At 36.3% G+C, this 26,847-nt stretch overlaps 1 protein-coding gene across 1 annotated transcript in view; it reads left to right on the forward strand.

The window, feature by feature from the left end:
- Positions 1 to 26,847, forward strand: part of POLQ (DNA polymerase theta) — a 104,958-nt gene that overhangs the window by 76,650 nt on the left and 1,461 nt on the right. The window contains exons 21-29 of the mRNA XM_040250652.1: positions 1,185 to 1,322; positions 2,644 to 2,818; positions 5,402 to 5,528; positions 6,165 to 6,286; positions 8,751 to 8,935; positions 13,288 to 13,399; positions 18,358 to 18,482; positions 24,191 to 24,344; positions 26,676 to 26,791. Of these exons, the coding sequence (XP_040106586.1) occupies positions 1,185 to 1,322; positions 2,644 to 2,818; positions 5,402 to 5,528; positions 6,165 to 6,286; positions 8,751 to 8,935; positions 13,288 to 13,399; positions 18,358 to 18,482; positions 24,191 to 24,344; positions 26,676 to 26,791 (1,254 nt within the window). The remainder of the gene's footprint in view (positions 1 to 1,184; positions 1,323 to 2,643; positions 2,819 to 5,401; positions 5,529 to 6,164; positions 6,287 to 8,750; positions 8,936 to 13,287; positions 13,400 to 18,357; positions 18,483 to 24,190; positions 24,345 to 26,675; positions 26,792 to 26,847) is intronic.

Genomic DNA, 26,847 nt, shown 5'->3' on the forward strand with positions numbered 1-26,847 from the left:
TTTGAAGTTTTGTTGTTTTCTAGATGTGATTCACTTTTATAGCATGTTGGTAAATATTTTAGAGACTCTTCTATTTGTTCCTTAACTCCTTCACTTTGGGCTACTTTATCAACCCATTACATCTCAGTAAAATACTTCATAGTAGAAATACCTCATGGAGTTGTGAGAAATAAAAAATAAGTGTAAACTACTTAGAACAATACCTGTCTGAAAGTAAATATTCATTAAATATATAAAAGGCATAAAAATGACTCCCCCTTTAAGCCACAGAGTTATGTGTTTTTTAAAAATGAGAAACTAGCTAATCTTGTTCAGTTGCTAAGTCATGTCTGACTCTGTGACTTCATGAACTGTAGCACACCAGGCTTCTCTGTCTTCCACTGTCTCCTAGAGTTTGCTCAAATTTGTGTCCATTGAGTTGGCAATGCTGTCTAACATATCTTAATGAAAGTATATAAATGATTGAGTTGAGAGAGTCAGTAGTGTTCTGAATTGCCTCAGTTGGAACCCCTCTAGTATGAACTAGTGAGTTTTAGGTATCCATGTTTTAGTAACTTCCTCTGCACTAGAGCCTAGATCTCTGTTCCTTGTAAGCCTTCTTTCTTTAGTGGGTGCTTACTGGCCACTTTCTAGCTTTTGTTATTGCTGCATTGGACACTCTCCTGGCTTTTTGTTCAGGGATTCTCAGGATATAGCTTTGTGGTGGTGGAATTAGATGGCTTTTTGGATCCCTTCCTACTTCAGTATTCTCTGATTTTTTTGATCACACAATAGCCACAGAGGCTCCCATGTCTATCCTCTATGGGGCTTAAATGATCAAGCAGCCACATTGCTTACCATGTCAAGAAGTATTTGGATGAGGCTTACAATCCTCGGAGCAACTGAAGTCTCATTGCTGATAGTCTATTTGTTAGTTGTTGAGCACAAAATATACATTCTTGTGTTCTTGACTGTTAAGAGCCTGGTGTTAGAATTAACCTGATACTGACTAAGTTAGGGTATGGACAGTCTACCTAAGATTTTTATTGCCATTACTTATTAAATGTGTTAATTCCAAATTGTCCAAACTTCTTTTAACTCATGTTGAACTATAGAGAGTCTTTTCTTGAATACTTTAAAAAATGTTTTCTGAATATAATACTTGTGATTTGATTCTTGACTAAAGGGGCATACATTTCTTGCAGGTTTTATTTTTGGAACTAAAGTTGCCACCGAATGGAGAGGGAAAAAACCAAGGCATCAAGAAAACTTTAGGTTCTACCAGAAGAGGAAATGACAATGGACGGAAGCTAAGGCTGGGAAAACAGTTCAGCACTAATAAGGTGCTCTTTGGGGCAGTCATAGGGCAGAATCTGAACTACTATTAGCATTTGGTGCCTTGAAAGAATACTGATGCAATCAAAATCCAACATAGTCCACCATTTGAATTTATCTAGACAGAAACAAATTGATTTCTGGTTTAGCTGCCCACAAACACCGTGGAGACATTCCAGCATAGAAAATCTGGATTATAATATGACTTAACAATATGTCCTTCCTATCCTTAAAAGAGTATATAAAAGTTTGTAAATTCAGACCAATATAGATATTATTTAATTACTGATATGCACTACTCTTAGACGGACATGCCCTACTCTCAGACTGCAGAATGTAGTTTTTATAGTTAAATGACCATGAACAAAAGATACGGAAGAATTTAAAAAATAAAGTTAATAGAAATTTTGTTTCTTTAATTTCAGAGCAAAATAGTAAGTTTTCCATGAATTTATTTTGAGAATCTAATCTGTTAATTTCAAAGTAAAATTGAATCACAACTCACGGAAACTGTATGCATGGGCCAAAAGAGAGAAAAGGCTTAATTTTACATTTTTACTGAATGAATTATCAATGGAAAATAAGAATTGAAAGTACAGCCACATGGAGAGACCAGTCCAAGTTGCCACCCTATATAGATTCCTCCCCCAATTTTGCATATCTCATGGGGTCGTAGTTCCCTAGAAACCAGGGATTAAACCTGTGACCCCTGCATTGAAAGTGTGGAGTCTTAACTACTGGACTGCTACAGAAGTCACATTCTGTAGAATTTTGACCGTAATATTATTAACTATGACTTGCCTCCCCTGGGGAAGTTTCCACAGCTTCATTCTGTAGCAAAACTTATTTGATTGCATTACCCTTTTATCTCACAAGTTTTTATCCTTGATGGTTCATTGAAATTCTGTAGCATAGAAAATTCAAAGTTTTAAAAATAGATTTCCTTGATACAAAATCCATGAAAGTATTATGGCAAAAAGGATAAAAAAAGCAACTGGGAAACTTATAATCACATGAGCAATGGAGAAGGAAAATGTAAAGAAAAGAGATGAGGTAAACACTTGGGTAGGGGGTGGGAAGCAGCTACTTTGCAAAGATCTAAATTGATATTACTCAACATTAACATATTTACATTTAATAATCTATAGTTATTGTGGATTTATCATTATAGTGATTTCTAAAAAAAATAGTAATTTTATAATAGTTGAGTTAGATACAGGAGTTACCAAATTTAATTTTGAGACTGTAATTTTTGCTTAAAAGAGATTCTAGTTTGCTATGGAATTTGGATGAGGGTCTGATCTTACTTTATTAAAATTTTTTTGGCAGGATGTTTTAAATAAATTAAGGGCATTACATCCTTTACCAGGCTTGATTTTAGAGTGGAGAAGAATCACTAATGCTATTACCAAAGTGGTCTTTCCCCTGCAGCGGGAAAAACGTCTGAATCCTTTTCTTGGAATGGAAAGAATCTATCCTGTATCACAATCACACACTGCTACAGGTAATGAGAAATCTTAAATGTGGATAATATCCAGGTTTGTGAAAAATATTCATATGTAATATTTGCCTACAATGACCAAGGAATTCAAGTGTTTGTCATTGGATTTGGTGAAGTTTTATAAACATTTATGAAAGACATGTGAGTGCTAAGTCGCTTTAGTCATGTCCAACTCCATGTGATTCTACGGCCTGCTGCCTGCCAGGCTCCTCTGTCCATTGGATTTTCCAGGCAAGAATGCTGGAGTGGGTTGCCATTTCCTCCTCCAGAGGTTCCTCACAACCCATGGTTTGCACCCACGTCTTAACATCTCCTGCATTGGCAAGCGAGTCCTTTACCACTTGTGCCGCCTAGGAAGCCCAGTACTGCGTCCAAAGCATGGATGGATATTACCTAGATAAAGAGATGAAATTTAGTCTAAAGATATAGTTCCTTCTCTCAAGTACCCTATAGAGTAACTTGGGTGTCTGAGATTGGATGAGAGTATACCCAAGAATTAAATCTATTTGAATTAATGATCTTTTGACTTTAGTCCCAGCCCTCTCCTAAATCACCTCAGAGTCTCTCCAGGTTGAATCTAAGTAGGGCTGTGTGGCATCTGTGTAATAAGGAGTGTCTTACTTTACTCAATCAAGAGAAGAAAGTGGTAGAGTCCGTTGTGTCTCTCTCTTGGATAAGTATGCATATAATCTCATGAAGGAAAAAGCATTCTTTTTTTAGGTAGTGTACAACTCTACATATTTGCCAAAATGCAATGTGCAGTAGAAGAAAGGGCAGCATTATCTTCTTCGTAGAGGAGGCATTTTAGTTTGGTGGTATGGAATGTGGGCTTTGATACCACATTTTCACAAAGTTTGAATTTTGGTGCTTTGAGTCTTAGTCAAGGTACTTAACCTCTCGGTGCCTAAGTTTCCTCATGTATGAAACAAAATAATGATAGTCCTGCCTCACTGGGTGATCCTGAGGATTAAATAGGCCAATATATGTGAAGTGTTTAGAATAGTGCAGGGTACATTATCAGTTGTTGCTGTTATTGAGACTGAGGGCACCATCAGGAGCTACTTTTCTCTCTGCTTGCTTAGTCTCTGTTCTAAACAATTTCTCTTTCTCTTCTTCCCTATTTAGCTAACTTCTTGGTGCTTCTGCCTGTTTCTTGCCCTGTTTTAAATTTCATTTTGAAACATATCTTAATGCTGTAAACTTATGTAAAATAAATCCTTGTTGGTAAAGAAACAAAGTCAACCTAGAGTTTTCAAAGCAAATTTATTTATTGCTTATAAAGCAGAAAATCATCAATTCCTTGTTGTTTTTCTGATTGGTTTTCATTATACTATGCCTGCACTTATTGTAGAAACAGAAGCTTATGTTAGTACAGTCAAGTCTGTCACTATAGAATTCATCTCCGTGAAACTGTTCATGTTTTGTAATTTATTTTTGCCATTTTATTTCCATCAGTGCTACCTCATTAATTCAAAGATTAGACCTGAATATTAAGTATTATCATAGAAAAGAAGACAGTGCACTTAAAAAGAATATTATATTATCATAGAAAAGAAGGCAGAAAGAGACTTGGATTCTTTTCTGTACTACTTGTTAGCTTTGTAAAATTGAATAGGCCATTTAATGCTAATAAGTATGTTAATATCTGCCATTAAGTGAGCACTAATTTTTGCTGAAATTAAATAACAAGGGCATAATATTAAGAGTTTATTCAGTAAAACTGTATCTGAGTACTTAAAATGTCTGATTCATCAAAAGAAGATGAAATTATATACAGAAGCTGGTAGAGAGCCTGTTACAATGAAGAGTATCATAAAACAGAATTTTTATCTCACTATATGTGTATTATAAAAACTATGGTAACAATTACCCAAACTTTTTGAACAATACTTGTGTTTTTGGAAAATTCATCCAATAAGTAGATAAATAAAATGTAAAATATTTAGGGGAAAATAAAGCCACAAGCATTAAATCAAATTGGTTTCTGTTTCCTAGAAAATTTATTGGCCACCTGATTCTGGTTTCTAGCCATGTCAGTGCTATCTACCGTTGATCTTGTGATAAGTGATGGGGAGGAGGAGGAGGAAAACTGGCCAGGTGGTACCTAGAAAGTAATGCTTTACTCACCATCCTTCACTGCTATTCCATCTCCTGCATTGGTTGACTCCTGTGGCCCCAGTTGTCCCTGTTCAGGACTCAGTTGCTCTTCTGTTTCAGATCTTTCTGTGTCTTGGGCATTCCTGGCTTTTAAAGTCTTCGACAGTCATTTCTCCTAAGATCCATTTGTCTTTTACTCATTAGTTAACTGCTAGTGTTTTATGGTGCTAACTTCTGGTACGTGTTTTAGTGTGGAAATAGTATGATTTATCATATTCTTATCATGGGATTGTTTCTGTAGAAGTTAATATAAAACATTGTATTATAGCTGATTCATATATTCACTTACATCGAGATTGTTCTTTAGTTTAAAAATAATAGAGCATGCTTTAGGATAATTCATAAATAGTATTTATGTTAAAATAAATGTCAGATTTCCCCTCCTCCCTTACCCCTCTAATTTTATGTCTTCATTCTGCTTAATTTTAGGACGAATAACCTTTATAGAGCCAAATATTCAGAATGTACCAAGAGATTTTGAGATAAAAATGCCAACAGCAGTAGAGGAAAGCCCACCTTCCCAAGCTCTAGGCAAAGGCCTACTTCCTATGGACAGGTAGGCGCTTATTTGTCTTCTTTTGTGTTAATATACTTTTGGGAATATGAATGGCTCAAATGCCTTTATTTGTTTTAATATACTTTGGGGAATATGAATGGCTCAAAAACAGCCTATTGGGTAAAATAATGAAATTAGTTTAATTTTCCATTCTAGGCATACACTATTTCGAGCACTACCCATTTCAAATCCTGAGTCTGTCTATGAAGAAACTAGATGGTAGTAAAAAGCTGAAATCCTGGGTCCCTAATTATATCAACCAGCACTGTATGCTTCTTTGTTAGATATTAAAGGGACAAGTTTAGCAATGTCTGAAATAGCTCCCTTCCTGACATCTCCATATGCTCACAAAAGGAAGAAAAAGCACAGATCATTTATATTAGATATGGTCAATGAGATATATTGAGTTGAGTGAAGCAGTTTGTGGGAAAAGTTATTACAGAAAAATACCTTATGTCCTGTTCAATTGAATGTTTGCTGAACAAGGTCTGGTATCTTTATTAAGCTTTAAAGTGGGTTTCAAATAAGGCTTTTACATTTCTTAGATGGAAATATTGACTTACTGAAAACTCAGACCCTTTTCATATGTTTGAGACTACCTCATGTCCAACTGATGGATGTTTTTTGCACCAACAGAGGAGGAAAAAAAAAGGGCTGTGGCATGAACGCTGGGCACCAGACAAAGATGGAAGAGAGAGCCTCAGACAGAGGAATGCCCTTCTCAGTTAGCATGCGACATGCCTTTGTGCCTTTCACAGGTCAGGTGACTGATGATGGTTTTGAGCTTGTTATTGCTGTGGGAATGGTTTCCAAAGCACTGATAAAGCGAATTATGAATAAGACTCAGAAAAATGCATTGTTTCCTCCTCCTTTCCTCTCTTTGGTGGAGCCTATTTTTCCCTTTCATATTGCTGGATTTGTAACAGTCACTCATAATTGTCTTCATGATCTGCTCTGTGGGAAACTTCTGGGGCGTTTGCTCAGCATCCTGCTGAAATGTTATCCTCTGTCTTTGTCAACCTTTTTGTAGAATCCAGTGGGTTTTGTTAGTCCTTATCCTCTTTGACTTCTCTACAGCATTTATCATTCTGTCAACCCTCTGTTTCCTCAGTTTTTCTCCTCCCTTGACTTCTAAAGCCACTTTTTTTTTTTTTGGTCTCTCTTTAACTGGTTTTGCTCTTTTGTTTCTTCTGCAGTTCTCCCCACTGCTGCTTCCTGTTGCATGGGATAGCCCTCAAGGCTGTCTTACTTCTGTCTGACCTCTCCTCAGCACTCATCATCAAAACCTTTTTAAGTCATGATCTAACTCCCAAAGCATCAGCCCTATTAGTACACATATTTGCTCTTTTATCTTTTGCCATCTGGCAGGTCTGGGCGAGTGCAGTTCACCAGCTGAATTTATTTAGTTCTGTCAGAAGTTTATATTCTAAGGGTAAAATCATGTCTATGATAGTGTTATTGCCATTTGACAGTTTTCAGCTTTGTTTTTTAAGTATGAATTACCAGCATTTTACCATTGTAACTGTGTTAAAGTATTCAGTTATGTGGTATTAAGTACATTCATGTTGTGGCGCAACCATTACAACCATTCATCTCCAGAACTTTTCATTTTCCCCAACTGAAACTCTGTACCCATTAAATATAACTCTGCTCCCTAACTCCCACAGCCCATGGCAACCACCATTCTATCTAGAATTTGACAATTCTCTATACTTCATATAAGTGAAATCATATAATATTTGTACTTTTGTGCCAGGCTTATTTCACTTAGCATGTCTTTAAGGTTTATTCATTTTATAGCATTTGTGTCAGATTTTTCTTTTTTAAGGCTGAATAATATTTCATAGTATGTATTTATTCTTATTTAAGTAGTAAGATTGTTTTTAACACAACAGTATTTTATACTGCTTTTGTTTAAAATCTAAAAATTAAGGTAATTTAAGTGTATATGGATTTAACCTGAAAATCTCTGCCAGTTGAATACAGTGTTTAGTTAACTATCTAGAGTAAGTGTTGATGTATGGTTGGATTTAAGTCTATTGTCTTGTCATTTGTATTTTTTTCTATCTGTTCTTTATTCTTTTTTAAAAACTGTAAATGATTTTTTATTATTGTTTTATTTCTTTTAAATTCTGTATCTTAGATACTTTGGAGTTTACAGTATGCATCATACACAGACTAGCTTCAAATAATTTTATACCACTTCATCCATAATTTACATTATGGATGTTTTTTCCATTTCCCTTTCTTGTAATAGGTTTGGCTCCCATGACTATTATAAACTTGCTGTGTATTTATTTTGGGGGGGCACAGTTACCATTTACTTCCCAGTAACAATATATGAATGTTTCTTTCTCCGTAGCCTTGCCACAGAATGTGCTGTCCAACCTCTGGATTTTTGCAATATAAGTAGAAAAAAATTGTTTCTTATTGTAGATTTAATTTGCATTTCTTTTATTGTCAGTGCAATTAAGCATTCTTTAATATGTTTAAGGTTCTTTTGTTTTTATTTCTGTGACCTGCTCGTTTATATTTTGTTCTTGATTGCACCTGTTTTTTGTAATATAGCAATGAGTCCTTTGTGGTATCAGTTGCAAATATTTTTCTAATTTTTCTTTAACCTGGCTTTTCTTTATTTTGTTTTTTGCCATAGATAAATTTCTAGTCCATAAATAAATAATTTGAATCCCCTTAATAACTCTTCTGAACATATAGACCACCTGACTTGTTTTTTGTTGAACAACTTTGCTGCTCCCTTAAGATGCGCACACATTAGGAACCAATTTCTTTATTCACTCATTCATTCATTCAATTAACATCCATTTGTTCCGACCTGTTAGGTACCAGGAGCTGTGTATTTCTATAGAATGCAAAGGAAGATTAAGTATCCTGTCCCTAATGGCTAAGTGTTATGTGGGGGAGGCACCTCTCTGATATTTATATTATGTCAGTGTTATAGGAACACTGAGGAAAGCACTACCATAGTGGTTGAGGGGCAGAGATCAAAGGTGGCTTTATATATATTACATACTTTTGAAAGCTAAGCAGAAAAAAATTTTTACGTGTTACAGAACTGAACTGAGTCAAATTTAGAGCAAGATTTTAGCTTTTGGATGCATGATCTTAAGGTTCTTTGTTGGAATTGAATTTCTGTCATCCTGCTCAATACTAAAAAACTTGGTTTTGTCTTTGTGCCAACTTTTCTAAAATCATTTGTTTCAGGTGGTTTAATATTAGCTGCTGATTATTCTCAACTTGAGCTGAGGATCTTGGCTCATTTATCCCACGATAATCGTCTCATTCAAGTGCTGAACACTGGAACTGATGTTTTCAGGAGTATTGCAGCTGAATGGAAGATGATTGAGCCAGAGTCTGTTGGGGATAATCTGAGGCAACAAGCAAAACAGGTAATCTTTAGTGAACAGAGTTAACAAAAATGGAGAGAATTTTTACTGATGAAAAAAGTTTTTAAACTGCCTCAATCATTTGCATTTGAGAAATATTTCTCCCTGTTTGGATTTTTCATGACATTCATCTGAGCCTGTCTCATGATATTCATATATTCCTTTGTAGAGTCAATGTAAAGAATCCAATAGACTTAGTCTGAAGTTACTTAGTATTGGGAAGGCCATATGCATTAGTGATATTTTGGTGGTGGTGACGGTAGATATTGTGTGTGTGTGTGTATGTGTGTGTATGTGTGTGTGTGTGTGTGTGTGTGTATGTTTCAAATCTCTAGCCTGTAAGCGCACGTATATTTGTCTCTCTCTATTCACACACTTTGAGCCGTGGTGCTTTTTATAGAAAGGTGCTCTCTGAATGTTTTTTGAAAAGTATATATTGCTGAACTGTGGATTATAGTCAATAACTATTAGCTTTTTAGTATATTGAGACCATTAGTGGTTGGCTGATCTACTTGTGAAATTTCATACTGCCCTTGGACCTTTCAAGTAAGCCCATAGTAGTTCCTGTTCCTGTTTGACTGGCGGGCACAGGGAAATGAAAGGCCACATTCACACTGTTTCCTAGCCTGAATTAACACCATACTTCCTTACCACGTGACCTGTGGGAACTCTGGTGGTTTTCCCTACTTTTTTCAATTTCAATCTGAATTTGGCAATAAGGAGTTCATGATCTAAGCTCTAGTTAGCTCTGGGTCTTGTTTTTGCTGACTGAATAGAGCTTCTCCATCTTTGGCTGCAAAGAATATAATCAATCTGATTTCGTTATTGACCATTTGGTGATGTCCATGTGTAGAGTCTTCTCTTGTGTTGTTGGAAGAGGGTGTTTGCTATGACCAGTGAGTTCTCTTCGCAAACCTCTATTAGCCTTTGACCTGCTTCATTCTGTACTCCAAGGCCAAATTTGCCCATTACTCCAGGTGTTTCTTGACTTCCTACTTTTGCATTCCAGTCCCCTATAATGAAAAGGACATCTTTTTTGGGTGTTAGTTCTAGAAGGTCTTGTAGGTCTTCATAGAACTTTTCAACTTCAGCTTCTTCAGCGTAACTGGTTGGGGCATAGAGTTGGATTACTGTGATATTGACTGGTTTACCTTGGAAACAAACAGATCATTCTGCTGTTTTTGAGATTGCATCCAAGTATTGCATTTTGGACTCTTTCGTTGACTATGATGGGTAGCCCATTTCTTTTAAGAGATTCTTGCCCACAGTAGTAGATACAATGTTCATCTGAGTTAAATTCACCCATTCAAGCCCATTTTAGTTCACTGATTCCTAAAATGTCGATGTTCACTCTTTCCATCTCCTGTTTGATCATTTCCAATTTACCTTGATTCGTGAACCTAATGTTCCAGATTCCTATGCAGTATTGCTGTTTACATCATCAGACTTTACTTCCATCACCAGTCATATCCACAACTGCATGTTGTTTTTGTTTTGGCTCCATCACTTCATTCTTTCTGGAGTTATGCTATTAATAGTAGTTTGCTTAACATAGCTATCAGTGGTAGAGCTAGGATAAGTTCAGAATACGAGAACTTAGACATTCTGACTCCATTATCTAAACATGCATACACTGATGCTAAATGGCTGCCTCTATTTAGTAAGTTCTTATAGTATTTAATAGTATTTATCCTATATCATTTTTTTTCTTGAATCACCAGGCACTCAACCATCTAATCTAGATTTCAGCAGTGCCAAGTTTATCATCTAAGTGATATCTGAGTTAGAAAGTGTAAAAAGACTAAAAAGAAAACAGGAGGGAATAAAACCATTCTAAATGTGATGTTTAAAGAAAAAGTATTTTGAAATTTTGATAATTCTTTTTTTTTGCAATTTTTCTTTTTAAATTTTATTTACCAATATTTATATAGAACTTGCTTTGTGTCAGATGGTGTCCTAAACATATGTGTTTAATAACTCATCTAATCTTAACACCCTGGAGGAGGGCATGGCAATCCACTCCAGTATTTTTGCCTGGAGAATCCCACAAAGAGGGACCTGGTGGGCTATAGTCTATAGGATCGCAGAGTTGGACACAACTGAAGCTCCTAAGCACAGTCCTAACAATCTCCTGATGTAGGTGTTACTATTGTCAACTAAAAACAGATGCACAACTTGGAGAGTTGTGAGTTAAGTTTTATTTGGGGCAAAATGAGGACTGCCACCCAGGAGGCAGCACCTTAGAGAGCTCTGAGAGACTGCTCCAAATAGGTAGTGGGAGGAATGTCAATATGTAAGTTTTTGGTGAAGGTGGAGTTCAATACCGTTAAGCACTCATTTTACAAAAGGTTTTCTGCTAGTTACTAGGGTATGTCACCATGAAGGGATTTAGTGCTTTTCTAGATGTGGGGAGATGCAAGGATTGAGATCATAAAGTTCAGTTCAGTTCAGTCATTCAGTCATGTCCGACTCTTTGGGACCCCATGAATTGCAGCACCCCAGGCCTCCCTGTCCATCATCAACTCCTGGAGTTCACTCAGACTCACGTCCATCGAGTCAGTGATGCCATCCAGCCATCTCATCCTCTGTCGTCCCCTTACCTCATGCCCGCAATCCCTCCCAGCATCACAGTCTTTTCCAGTGAGTCAACTCTTCGCATGAGGTAGCCAAAGTACTGGAGTTTCAGTTTTAGCATCATTCCTTCCAAAGAAATCCCAGGGCTGATCTCCTTCAGAATGGAGTGGTCGGATCTCCTTGCAGTCCAAGGGACTCTCAAGAGTCTTCTCCAACACCACAGTTCAAAAGCATCAGTTCTTAAAATCTGTTCCTAAAAACATCTAACTATCTAAAGACCTGTCCCACCAGATTTGCTGGAGCCCAGAATGCCTCATTCTACCTTGAACTCTCTCAAGGGATGTTGACAGCTGTAGCAACCCAGGCTTTAATTTCCATAGGGGCAGGTGGCAAACATCCTTGTTCAGTTGTTGGCAATGCACTTGGCAAGTACCAATTTGTAGTTGACACTATCCTCATTCTCTACTTGAAGAAATGGAGATACGAGGTAGCTTGTGCAAGGCCTCTTTTAAACAGTGGAACTAGGATTTAAACCCAGGCAATACTTATTATTAAATTAGTTTGTTTTTTGACCTATTGAGACCATTTTCCTACACTATTCTCAAAATGTTCTCAAGAGTTTGTGTTTAACCCAAATGAATTCTGCAATTGTGGGATTTCAGGTGGTTGTGAGATGAAGAGGATATTTATTTCCAAAGACATCCTCCCTATTATGAACCCTGATAACCTATTCTTTCTGCTTTTTTAGTCCTATTCAAAGATGAGGAGAGCAATGTTTATAACACTTCTCTTTTCTGACTTCTAGGCATTTCCTTAAGCAGCAGGTTTGTGTTTTTTTTTTTTTTTTTTTTGAGGTAAAGAATATGATTTTATTCAGAAAAAAAGGTTGACCTAGAAGATGGCAGACTAATGTCTCAAAATAACCATCTTGGTGGGGGTCTGGATCCCAGATTCTTTTATAGAACAGAGAAGGGGAGGAGTTGAAGTAAAGACCATTATCTTGCAAATATCCCCAGGAATGGCCAGCCTCAAGGAGGGAATGTATTAATATCTTCAAGCAGAGCAACAAGGTTCCCTGAGGCAGGCCTTTAGGGAAGGGATGTATTAATTTCTTCAGGCAGAGGGACAGGTCCCTGGCAGGTTATTATGTATGATTATAATAACAAAACTAATGAAAAACAAAGGGTAAAGTCAAATAAACAGATCCATCATGGAATCAAAATTGGCTCTTCTCTCCAACAGTACATGTCTTTGTCCCCACTGTACTGGTGTCAGAAAAAGCCTTGAGGGAAGCCAGTAGTAGTAATAGTAGTGTTAGTTGACTCCATTGACTGTAGCCCACTAGGCTCCTCTGTCCATGAAATTCTCCAGGCAAGAATACCAAAGTGGGTTGCCATTCCCTTCTCCATAAGCAGCAGTTAATGAAGTATTATGAGGATTTGGAAGCTGCCTTGAAGACTTCTGGAAAAATGATAGCCAAAAATAAATCTTCCCTTTTAAATCACTAATGTTGTTTTTTTAACACACACACACACTCATACTCATTCATATTCTGCCCCTTCTTTTCTTCTTCCCCACCTCAAAATGTATTGCTAAAAGGCAGAAGCGGCATTCACTGGATATCAGCTTCTATGGATCTAACTCATCAAAGCAAATCTAGTCCTTCCTTTGACTTACTATGAAAAATTTACCAAATTTCTATCCTAATGAACTTCTTAGGTTTGCATTTTATGTGGTTTTGAACTGTAATTTATGTACTGAGTGTAATGAGTTCCTTTCAGATTTGCTATGGAATCATTTATGGAATGGGAGCTAAGTCTTTGGGAGAGCAGATGGGTATTAAAGAAAATGATGCTGCTTGCTACATTGACTCCTTCAAATCCAGATACACGGGTAAGGAAGTACTGAGTGTTAATTATCTTCTAGATACTATTCTTCTCAACTCTGTTTCCATATTATCTTTTTTAAAACTTGTAATATAGAATTTTATATTGACAAGTTATCATCAAGCATTATTAATTAAACATCAGTAACTTTACTTATCATTATTTACAAAGATATAAGTTTTTCATAAAAGTAGGGACAGAAATGGAATAGCAAAATGCAGTTGATATATATACTACTGTGTCACTGTGGAAATTTTAAAAATCTAGGAATTGTCCTATGCTTCAAGATCTTCCCTGTAGCTCAGATAGTAAAGAATCTCCGTGCAGTGCAGGAGACCTGGGTTCAAGCCCTGGGTCAGGAAGATCCTCTGGAGGAAGGAATGGCAATCCACTCCAATATTCTTGCCTGGAGAATCCCATAGACAGAGGAGCCTGGCGGGCCACAGTCCATGGGGTCACAAAGAGTCGGACACAACTGAGCGACTAACACTACTACTACTACTGAAACAGTAAACCATTGATTAAAATACCATAAACTAAGACAGAACAACTGCTTTTATAGAGCCGTTTGAATATCATCATTTTAAATTCTCTCTTCTTTTAGCAGTATATTGAGGTAATTTGTATACAGTAAAATTCACCTCTGAATTTTGAGTTCTATGAATTTTGATAGATGCTCACAGTCGTATAATCTATGCTACAACTAAGATACAGAGTCATTCCCCTGTCATCTCAAAAAGCTCTTTTATGTCCCTTTGTAATCAACTCTGTCCCCAATCCCCAAAAAGAAGCCTTATTCACTTGACATTATCTTGTACATAGAAAATCATGTGAATTCTACAAAAGCAACTACTAGAACAAATAACTAAGTTTAGCACAAGAAGTCAGTTATTTTTATATACTATCAATAAACAGTGAATGAAGTAAAAATAAAACCATTTACAGTAACATCAAAAACATGAAATACTTAGGATAAAATAATAGAGTATTTGCAAGACTTTATTGAGAAGCCAAAAGTAATCCTTTGGGGTTTGAGAGAAATTGAAGAATACTTAAGTAAATGTGAGGTTCACCATGTTACTTTACTAGAAGGCACCATATTGTTATGATGACAGTTCTGTAAATTTTTGTATAGATTCAGTGCATTCCCAGTCAAAATATCATTAGACTTTGTGTCGAATTTGACAAGCTGATTCTAAACTTGCATGGAAATTCAGAGGGTCTGGAATAACTAGAATAATTTTGGCAGGGAAAGGTACAGTGTTGAGTACTTACTGTCCTTGGTTTCAAAATTTGTTTTAAACTACAGTAATCAAGAATAGGCTTAAGGGTAGTTTTAGGGAACAATGAAACACAGGAGTATCCAGAAATATGTCTATATGTACACGGTGAATTGATTTTCAGCAGAGTTGCTGTGGTAATTCAATGGAGGAAAGATGGTCTCGTCAAACAAGTGCTAGAACAGCTGGATACCAGTATGGAAAAAAGATGAACTTCTACTTCTATCTCATACTGTATTCAAAAATTAACTTGATATGACAGGGAGAGGAGCTTTGTGGACATTGAGGTAGACACCAGTTTCTTAGGTAATGATAATACTGAATTTACAATAAAACATAACTACTGATAAAAGGTACCATTAAGAAAATACAAGGCAGGTGATGGACTGAGAGGAAATATTTACAATTCCTATTATCTAACAAAGGACTTGTGTCAGAATATATAAAGAAATCTGACTCAACCCTAACTCAACTAAGAAGGTAAATAATGCATAAAATAAAGTTTGAAAGATTTGAACATACACTTCACAAAAGAAAATATTTGAGTAACTACATCAAGTGTTATCATCATTAATCCTCAGGGAAAAACAAAACCACAAAGAGGTACTATTACAGAAACATTAGAATGCTAACATTTTTTAAAATTGTGTCTCTTTTACATTGCTGATTGGTTGTAAAATGGTACGATCACTTTGGAAAACAGTAAGGCTCTTTCATTTGAAGTTAAACATACCTTTAACTGTATGATTCTGCAGTTCTACTATTGGATATTTTCCCAAGAAAAATGAAAACATATGTCCTAGGAAAGACTTGTATGTGAATGTTATAGGAGTTTTATTTATAACAGCCAAAGACTGGAAATGTTAAACAACGAAAATCCAAGTGAATATATTAAAATATCCTCAGTTTTATTGAGCTGTAATTGATACACAGCACTTTGTAAATTTAATGTGTACAGTATTATCATTTGACTTAAATACATCCTGAAATGATTACCACATAGATTTAGTGAGCAACTGTCTTTTCATATTGATATGACATTAAAGAAATAGAAGAAAAGATTTTCTCCTTGTGGTAACAATCTCAGTATTTGCTCTCTTAACAGTTTTCATATATAACATTCTGCAGTATTAATTAGCTTTATTGTGTTGTACATTTCATTCCTAGTATTTATTTATAACTGGAAGTTTCCATCTTTTGACCACCTTCACCTGTTCCTTCTCCTACTTCCCACCTCTTATAGCCACAAATCTAAATCTCTTTTTCTATGAGTTTTTTTTGAAATATAATTGACCTACAAACTATGTTAGTTCCTGGTGTACAGCAGTGATTTGATAGTTCTACACATTTTGAATGGTCACCATGATAATTCTAGTTGCCCATCTATCACCATGCAAAGATATTAAATAGGTATTGACTGTATTCAATACTTATTTAATTATTTAATTCAATAACATTTCATACTTGTAACACGTGTTTTGTAACTGAAAGTTTGTGCCTCTTAATCTCCCACACCTGTTTCTCTCCTCCCCATTCTGCCCCTCAACCCCGCCCTGGGCAACAACCTGTTTGTTCTCTGTATCTATTACTCCATTTCTCTTTAACAACTGAATAAATTTAAAGATCAAATTGGTTTTATTCCATGATTCATTAATTGAGCAACATCCCATCTAGCAATAGAAAGGAACTTCACTGAGCTGTAAAAAAGTTTTTTAAAGGTAGAAACGGGGTAGGCAGATGAAGGAAATTATTAGCAAAGAATGTAATATTGTTTCAGGCAAGGTCACCCTCCTAAGGGCCTATTGGACAGATAACTTCACTAAAGCTGACCATGTAATTCCAGATTGAATGGTTAAAGATTTTACTCCTGGGGGTATTGAGACTGCAGTCAGGTTAGGTATTAAGTCTTGGTTTGCTGACATAGGGTTTAGCCTAAGTGACTTCATTTTGAGCCTACTGTCTCCATTTTAACAGGAACAAATTATCTGTCAGCAGGATTGTGGATAAACAAATTTTGGTATGTCTCTGTAGTGGAATGCTACTTAGCAAGAGAAGGCAGACTTAAGTGAGAGCATACAGTGAAATTCAATTTTTATGAAATTCAAGAACATGAAAAAGATAAGGAGTATTAAAGTAGGTCCATGAGTGTTTGAGGCTGATAATGGGGAGCTGGCTGTGAAGTTGGTTAAAATGTTTTGTATCTTGTAGTGGTTTTACAAAGGTATACACATTTATTAAAGTGCTTATTATATATACCTCAGCATTGATTGCTTTTTAAAGTAGTTCTTGCAGTCTGAATATTTGAAGGCCTCCTGCAGGAGTCAGGTAAAAGAATTTGTAGAGGTGCAGTCTTTTAAATCTCATCCTTTTCTTTGCTCTTTCAGCTGTATCACAGTAATTCTAGAGAAGAAGATGAGAACTGACTGCTTTCTGAAATTTCTATGCTAGTGGTCAGATATCACCAACAGCTTCACTTGCTGGGTTTTCTCACCTTCCTGTCAGCCACAGTCTGTGCCACCCACACAACAGAAATCTTTAAAAGAGGGGTTTTAATTGGGAAGCATTAGTGTTTATTACTTAGGATGAGCAGACCTGAGAGAAAGCAGAAAGAGCACATGAGAATTAAGATAGATTGGCATTCTCTATACCTGAACGTGTTTTAACGAGTATAGAAATAGAATATTTCAGAAAAGAAGAACTTTTCTAGCTCAGTGAGCAACGGGGAGATTGGCCTACCTGGAGCAAAGAATTTGAAGACCTAAAAATGAACCTATTTAGCAAAGGATGAATTCTGGTGTAGGGAATAGTCTTTTAATTTTAAGGAATTGTATATGTTTCTAATGAAATGTTATAACATGCATTAGTTTCAGTTAGGTCCTATTTGAATCGTAGTATAGATGGTAACAAGGAGCTGTTGGAATGTATTAAGTCTGAAAAGTGAAAGTGTAAGTTGCTCGGTCATGTTCAACTCTTTGCAACCCCATGGACTGTAGCCTGCCAGACTCCTCTGTCCATGGGATTCTCCAGGCAAGAATACTGGAGTGGGTAGCCATTCCCTTCTCCAAGGGCTCTTCCCATCCCAGGAATTGAACTTGGGTTTCCTGCATTGCACACAGATTCTTTACTGTCTGAGCCACTAGGGAAACCCAAGCCTGGAAATTGTAAAATCAAAGAGTGAAAGAGGATTAATGTGATCAAAGAACAGAGCCCTGTGAAAAGTAGCATGGAATAGTCTTAAGGTCCTATAATAAAACCACCTAGGTTTTAGTACCTGGTCTGTCATTCTAGAGTTTTTTATTTTTTGTTGGTGGTGGTGGTTAAAAAACAAAGAGATTAATGTCATTTCTAAAGTCCTTTTAGTTTCTAAGTTTAATGGCTATATGAGATGATGAGTGTTAATTAAACCTATTGTGGTAATCATTTCACAGTATATGTATACATGCCGTCTAAGCAAGCACTTTTTCAAATACATGTAAAGCAAGCTGTCATGCTGTACAATGGTGTATGTCAGTTAATTCTCAGTAGAACTGGACGAAAAAGTGAATGAAGGTTTACATGCAAAATTTTGATGCTGTGATGTTAGTGTTAATCATTGTCAAGTTTTGGTATGTTTCACTGTATTGAAACTAGTGAGTGAGATAAAGGATGGACGTTGATTGTAATTCTTTCTTTATTTTCTTTGTAGGGATTAGTCATTTCATGAGAGAGACCGTGAAGAACTGTAAAAGAGATGGATTTGTTCAGACTATTTTGGGAAGGCGTAGATATTTACCAGGAATCAAAGACAACAACCCTTATCATAAAGCTCATGTATGTTGAAATTTCTCTGGATTTTTAACTTAATATTTTAATGACATATACTTTTGCAGCAAAGACTGAACCCTGCTAATGTCTCTTTTAGAGACTAGCGTATGAATTGGATCTTCTGTTTCATTAGGACTTCTGAAGTGATGGTATATGCCAGTATTTGCTGACCACTGTCTTTAGGAGACTAATGTAAATATGGGTTCACTTAATAATATTCCAGTTTAAGGTGTTCTGTTTTAGTAAGGCAGTTATTTATTAGCTTTGGTAATAAGTTATATATACACTTAATTCTTACATTTGCTAATTGTTCTTTGTTTCAGATATCATATATTAATTTGTCATATCACACCAGATTGCCACTGTCTTCAATGATTAGCCAGTCATTGAATTGTGGTGTTTTTTTGTTCAATCCTTTTGTTTATTTATTTTAAAAATACTGGCTCATCAGAGGTTACTAGGATACCCAAAATATTTTAAAAAGCTATTTTTAATATCATTTAAAAGATTTATTGATACTTACTCTAATTATGACTAAAAGCTCTTTGTGAAATCATTGGGATCCATAAAAGTATTCTATGTATTTTAGCATTTAAGTTTCTGTTATAGTCCAGAGCTTCCTTTTTTAACTGGTTGTATTTTGCCCTTACCCCATACTTTCATGTGTCATTGCCCACTACACATTGTATGTAATAAAAATATCCAACCCCCAAATTGCTAAACTTCTGTCTTGAGCTACATCCTCTCAGAGCAATAATGCTCTTAGGAACTATGGAGGAATAGTTGGGTTTTTGTTACTTCTTCACTCTCTCCCTTCCCATATATCCACATACTAGACCTCAGATATTTCCCAGACTTTTACCATATTTACAACTATACACACTGTAGTTGATGCACTAGGGAAGGTAAGTCTTAAAATATATTGGAAGAGATAAAGCAAACACGTATACCTGTAGTCAGTGATCTAGGCTCCTGGAGGAGTAGAACTTGAACAGATACTTGAAGACTTAAGGTTAGATTGCTGGGCATGAGAAAAAAAGATAATCACAAATGAATAAAAGTTTGGGTAAAGCTAAAGGGTTGGCTAAAGGCCAATCTGATAGAAGTGGAGAATTTGAGTTGTCACTGGGGCATAGATAATTTTCTACTGGTTACATGAAATCAGCTATTGGAATGTTTTTAAAGGCAGTTTATTACTTGAAATCATTGGTCTTTTTGATTTTAGCCGTTCTGGTATCTGAATCTTGGTACCTCATTGTGCTTTTAATTTGCTTTTAAGGGACTTTCCTGGTGGCTCAGAGGGTAAAGCGTCTGTCTGCAATGCGGGAGACCCTTTTTTGATCCCTGGGTCGGGAAGATCCCCTGGAGAAGGAAATGACAACCCACTCCAGTATTCTTGCCTGGAAAAGCCCATGGACTGATGAGCTTGGTAGGCTACAGTCCATAGGGTCGAAAAGAATCAGACACGACTGAGTGACTTCACTTTCACTTTCACTTTTACATTTATATTCCAGCTATGAGTCTTTTGCTTACATGGCTTTATCAGTCTTTTGTATTATTGTAGTGCTTTCTGTTATCTATTTAAGAAAGGTTTCTCTACCCCAATGTCAATTCTGTAGAAGTTTTTGGTTCTGACCTTTAAATTTGTATCTACAATCAACTAGGAATTGATTGTTATGCATTTAGCAAAATTGAGGGTCAAGATTTCTCCCTACCCCTATGGATATACAGTTGTACAAGCTGTTATTGAAAAGACTATTTCCTCCCCCACCTCACCCACCTCACCCCTGCTCTGCAGAGTCACCTTTGCCAAAAATTAAATCTACAAATATGGATGTGTCAGTTTCTGGACACATTGTTTTGGTGTTTTGTATTTACTCATCCTCTAAGCAGTGCCATATTGTCTTCCCAGGTGGCACAGTGGTAAAGAATCTGCCTGCCAGTGCAGGAGATGCAAGAGAAGTGGATTCAGTCCCTGGGTTGGGAAGGTCTCCTAGAGGAGGAAATGGCAACCCATTCCACTCTTCTTGCGTGGAGAATCCCGTGGACAGAGGAGCCTGACCGGCTTCAGTCCATGGGGTCACAGAGTCGGACACGACTGAGCAATTAAGCCTCCATACTGCCTTAGTTATATAGCTACTTTATAAGATGTTTTGATATATGGTAAAGTAGGTTTTCCAACTTGCTTTTTTCCCCCTGCTTGCCCCCCCCCAACAATATTTGCCTATTCTTGGATTTTCTGCATTTTCATATAAATTGTAGAAGCAGCTTGTGAATTTCCATGTAAACACAAAACCCTGTTGGGATTTTTTAATTGCAGTTGCTTTGAGTTCATAGATCAAGATGGGATTAAGGGACATATTTATAAATTTGAGTTTTCCAGTTGATAAACATGTTATATATGCCCATTTACTTAGGTCTTTTAAAATTCTCTCAGTGTGATATCTAGTTTTGGGGAAGAGATCTTACAAGGTTTTAATTAAATTTATAGCTAGATATTTGCAAAATTTAATACTCTTGTGAATGGTATCTTTAAAAATTCTTTTCCTTCCCTTTTTACATTTTTTAACCCTTTGCTGCTAGTATAGAAAGATAATTGTCTTTACTGTTTTCTTGTCTAGAAACCTTGCAAATATTACTTGTTAATTCCAAAATGTTATCTGTAGATACTTTCAGGTATTCTGTCTGCACAGTTATTATCTGTCTCTCCCTAAAATAGTTTTTTAACTGCCTTTCCAAGTCTTATTCTTTTTTTAACTTTTGCTTGACTTACTAGCTAGTACAGTGTTGAATAGAATTAGTGATAGTGAACATCTTTGCCACTTTTCAGATCTCAGAGGGAAATTTTAAACATTTTACCAGTAAGTAAAACTTCCCTTTAGGTTTTTAATAGTGCTGTGTCAGAAAAAGTTAGCTCTTTTATATATGTACTTGTAGGCCATAGAGTCTCCATCACAACTACTCAACTCTACTTTACTAGTGCAGATGCAGTCATAGACACAGTCTTCCAGGAAAACTTCATTTACAGAAACAAGTGATAGGCCAGACTTGACCTGTAGGCTGTAACTGGCCCACCCTGGTCTGTTTCTTCTTTAAATGTAATCTGCCGTTTTTTTTTTTTTTTTTCTAGGTTGCTTTCAATACAGTATTTTTCTTTCCTTGTGGTTTCCAGCAGGTATTCTGTGATATACTTAAGTTTGTGTTTTTTTTCCTCACCTCATGTGCCTTTGTGTGTGGATGTGTGTTACTTGATCCTTTTTGGCGTGCATTAGGACTTCTGGAATCTGTACCTTGAGATCTTTCGTTGATTTTGGAAAATTCTTAGCCATTTCTTCTTCAATCATTGTTTCATTGAAATCTCTTCTCTCTTTCTAGAACTTTTAATACAAAATTTTAAAACTTGTCTTTAATTCCTCCTTTTTCATATCCTCTGGTTGGTATTTTCCGTGTTTATATTTCATCATGATCAATTATGGATATTTTCTTCTAATTTATCTTTAAGTTGCCTAATTTGCAACTGTTGAGCTTTTAAGTTTGGAATGATCCAGAACTTTTCCAGCACCCCAGAAGGCCTTTTTATGCTGTTTCCAAGTCAGTACTATCTCCCCACTGCACACATACAGAGAAAGCACTGTTTAAGAGCTTTAAGTTATGTTATTTTAATATTTTTGGTGGTAGAGTTTTTATTTTGCTCTTATGAGTGTTTGATTCTGTGCTGAAATATTCAGTTTTGTCTTTTATTTTCTTGATAGCATGATCATTTTATAGTCTAATAAGTCTGATAATAGCATGTAGTTAATACATCTCATACTTGTGTTCCTGTAGTCTGTTCCTGTTGACTTTTGTTTTTCTTAGTTTTCTATAAAAACAGTTGTATTGTCTCTTTACCAGGCTTCCTCCTACTTGTTGGGCTGTGAACCCAAATGTTTGTTATCACTCCTCAAGACCATCAAGTTCTGCTCAGCTATTTATCCTCTCATCTGTCTCTTCAGGAATCTGTTGATTTCCCTGGGAAAAAGGGTGACCTCCATAGCTAGGGTCACCTCCTTGGTTTCATTTCTCTCCTAGTTTTTTAGGTTCTGTAATTCTTCACTTCCTTTTTCCTGTCTGATTCTTTCAAAGAGGCATTTTCTGACAAGCTTTTCTGTTATCATCAGTGGAAAGGTTGGTCCTAATGGCATAATCTCCCATTATCAGAAAGCTATGTATTTTTATGTATGTGAAAATGCACTAGTGATGAGAAGGGACTGAGACTGTGGGACACAAAGCTGAGACTGTCAAGTTTTCTTATTTTGGAATAGTCTCAGGGGAATATAGTATCATGAGAATGAGGTATATATTTTGGTTTTATTTGCTTATGTCACAGTAAAAACAAGCCCTGAATTTCACTGACTTATAATAAGAAGCCTTATTTTTAATTCATGTTACAGTTTGGTTCTGGGTTTTGGTTCTGTATTTTCTTCATTCTAAAATTCAAAATGAAGAAAAGTCCCTATCTGGAATAAACCCTTTGTTCTGATGGTGTTAGATAGCTTCCAAAACTCCTTACATGTGCTATATTTAAGTTTTGCTAACATTTTATTGGCCAAAACAAGTTAAGTCCGTGAGAGTGTAAAACACTTTGAATCACATGGCAATGGATGGAGGCTCAGGACTTCCCAGAGAAAGGTAGCAAGTTATAACAATGATAACAATCCACTACACAAAGGCATATGGTTTTAAGAAAGGGAGTAATCAGTAGAACTTTGAAATTCAGTCACTCTTAAAACAGTGACAGCTGAGAGTGTTTAGGATGGATTCATCAGCCTTTGACAAAACAAGTTATTAATTTTTTTAAAAGTCTATCTCTTTAACCAGTATTTAATATACTCGGAGTTGGATGTAGCCCAGGTGACAGGCAACTACCTCTCAAGTTACATAGATTCCCTCCAGTGCGTAGACCTTTCCCATCTTCTGAGCCCTTTGGGGACAACAGGAGTGGTAATCATAGGCCGATTACACCTGGAATATTGACCTACATCCCAGTTCCTGTAGCCCCAGGATGATCACTTTTAGCAACTGTGGTTGCCTGCCAAGAAGCTCATGGCAGCAGTAGTTTCAGGGAAGTTCTAACTTAATACCTTGGGATTTAGGACCTGCATATTCACCAGCAGCTAATGACAAGCCCCAGCAGCCCATAAAAAGCTCTGATTCATACCAGAGGGCTGCAGGCTTGCTGTGGCCAAACTCTAGGTAGGACTAAGAGGCCACTGATGTGGGGAATGTACTTGAAACATTCCAGCTCACATCACAAAGAATGGTATTCCAATTATGTCTATTTAGGATTAAGAGGAATTGTATTTTGAGGAATAGATTCTTTAAGGTGAAGTTTAGAACATTGATAAAATATTTTTAAAAATTATTTTGAACTTACAGATACATTTTAAGTGTAATGTAGTTTTTTCTTCCTAACTGAGTGTTGAAGCCTAGACTGAAGCAATCTGACCTTCTTCTTCTGTTTAGTCTGTCCTCATGTGAATGACAGCCCAGAATCTAGGGCCCTGGATCATTCTAGTAATCTTAGGATGAAGCTTATAGTTGATGTCCTGGGTTACATCTGTTCCAGATTTCCAGTCTTGTTGCACATGTGAGCACTAATCTGTGGACACTAAAAGCAGTTATGAAAGTATGTTGGTGTATCTGATGGAGTACCTGTTAATTGTTGTTTTCCATAGGCTGAGCGTCAGGCTATCAACACAAGAGTCCAAGGTTCGGCAGCTGATATTGTCAAAATAGCCACAGTTAATATTCAGAAGCAGTTAGAGACCTTCCACTCAACTTTCAAATCCCATGGTCATCGAGAGAGTTTGCTCCAAAGTGACAGAACAGGTTTGTTCATAAATGTGGCCCCTGTTATAACATGTTGAGACTAATTACATCAGAAAAGAAAAGGGAAGATTACTTACATTGATTTCTCAACAGTTCGTAAACATTTTGGTCTCTTGATGTCTTCACACTCTTAGAATTATTAAGAATCTCAAAAGTGTTTGTTTACGTTCATTATATCTACCAATATATACCATATTAGAAATTAAAACTGATAATTAAAAATATTTATCAACATTTACAGATAATAATAAACCCACCATGTGTTAAAATAAGTAACATAGTTTTTATGAAAATAATGACATTTTTTTCAGAACAAAAAAAAATTGGTAATGAGTGGCTTTATTTTACTTTTCTAAAAATCTCTTTAGTTTCTGGCTTAAGAGAGGATAGATTATGTTATATATTTTTACATTCAATTTGTAGCAATATTTCCTGTTCTATAACCTCTGGCATGGAAAACCCTCTGTAGAGTCTAGGATGATAAATGTCCCAGTTTGTGGGAGACTGATGGTTTCCCATGATGTGGGACTTCCACTGCTAAAATCAGGATAATTGGTCACCTTACCGCACTGTACACTTACGAGAGAAGGAGATCATAAAAGGAGAATACTCCTTGGAGTTCCCTGGAAACGCTTTTTAAATTTAAGGTGTGGTCTGTGGACCGAAGATGATCCCTGAGACCCTTTCAAAGCATCTGCAAAGTCAAATTATTCTCTTAATAACACTCAGAGGTTATTTTCCTTTTTTAGACTTCTTTTCTCATAAGTGTACAGTAAGGGTGACCAGTTATCCTGGTTTTAGCACTGTAAGTCCCTATATAGAAACCTTAAAAAAAAATATGTGTGTGTATGTATGCATATGTGTGTATATTTATATATATATGTACGTGTGTATATAAAACAAAGTAGTTAAACTTTCCAGAAATAAACTATAAATTTATAGTCAATTGATATTCAAAAAAAGGAACGTTTTCTGTTCATGACCTTCCTTGAACATATGTACACATTCACACTTTTGTATTTGTAGAAAGAATATATGGTCAAAACTTATTTGGGGGAATAACATTGTACTGTGTGCTTTGGAGAATTTAGGAGGAAAGTTATCAACCTGTGTTTGAATTTTAAATCTGTTAAGGAATGGAAGATATGATATGTGACTGTGAAATAGTTACATGACTTTTCACTGCAGAATGATGCAGTGTCCAAATGAAGGTATAGATAGTATCAAGCTTTAGAATCAGTGGAAGACAATGTGGAAATGTCATTAAGGAGATACTTCATTGTGTAATGCTGAGTTAAAGGCAGTAGTAGGTCAGGGACATCAAAGGAAGCTGAGCCTGAGGAAGCTGACCTCACAGGGAACAGGAGGATCATGGCATTCTGTGTCAGAAGCCTAAGTAACCAAGGGAAATCAGAAAGGACAAAGGTAGAGTGATCAGAAAGCAGAAAAACTAACCCATCCAGACAGCCAGTGATGCAAGAAAAGTGGAGTCCAATGGGGCAGATCAGATTTAAGCAAAACTGGCAAACATATGCACAGCCTTTGCAGCCCTGGTATGGAAGCAACTTGCCATGCATCATCTGCCTTTGCTGTCTTACCCTGTGAGAGCCACCTCAGAAAATTTGGGCTGCAGGTAGTGGGAGTTAAAGAGTTCTCTGAGGGAAGTACCAGATACTGAAGGAGATGGTTTCTGTGCTCTCCTGAAGAATAAGGAAATTTGGATGGCAGAAAGAAAGGACTGCTCTGAGAAATGGGCAAATGATGAAAGGGTATTATTCCAAAAGTATTAATGTTGAAGCTTATTTTGGTGATCAGAGGGGCATAATCTAAACCACTTGGCCCACTAATTAGGAAATAGTGACTAAGTCTAGATTTTTAACCATTTTTGTATTCATGAGTTCTTTTGAGAACCTGCTGAAAATGTATAGATCGTCTCTACAGGAATTTGTATGTTCTCTGAAGTCCACAATTGGACACTGGGTTTAGAATTCCTAGTCTAGAGTGTGTGGTCCAACAGGGGACCAGTTTTACCATGATGACACTCTGGCCAGAAAAAGACATCTTCAGGGAGTGTCAGTCAACTCCCATTTATTGACGTCTTTGTTAGAGTCCTCATTTCTGGGAGGAAGTCTGTGGAGATTTGAATTTACCTGATAGGTAGGCTAGGTGGCAACCAACAAGTAGTTTTTTTCTTGATAGTTCCAAATTTTATGTGTTTTACTCTCTTAATTATAATTTCTCAAGATTTCTTAAACCTCTCTTTTAAAAAAACTTTCCCAAAGCCCAGAGACCTACTTACTGATCAGTTTTGCTGCTTTTTTCATGGATTAGGATGGTTGCCAAAGAAAAAACTGCAAGGGATGTTCTGCCCCATCAGAGGAGGCTTCTTTATCCTTCAGCTCCATGATGAACTCTTATATGAAGTGGCAGAAGAAGATGTTGTTCAGGTATTTTTGCAGTGTTTGTGTGCATTCTATAGAGAGCTAAGATACTAGGTCAGGCT

Source organism: Oryx dammah, unplaced genomic scaffold, assembly GCF_014754425.2.
Source record: "Oryx dammah isolate SB20612 unplaced genomic scaffold, SCBI_Odam_1.1 HiC_scaffold_2, whole genome shotgun sequence".
Classification (NCBI taxonomy): domain Eukaryota; kingdom Metazoa; phylum Chordata; class Mammalia; order Artiodactyla; family Bovidae; genus Oryx; species Oryx dammah.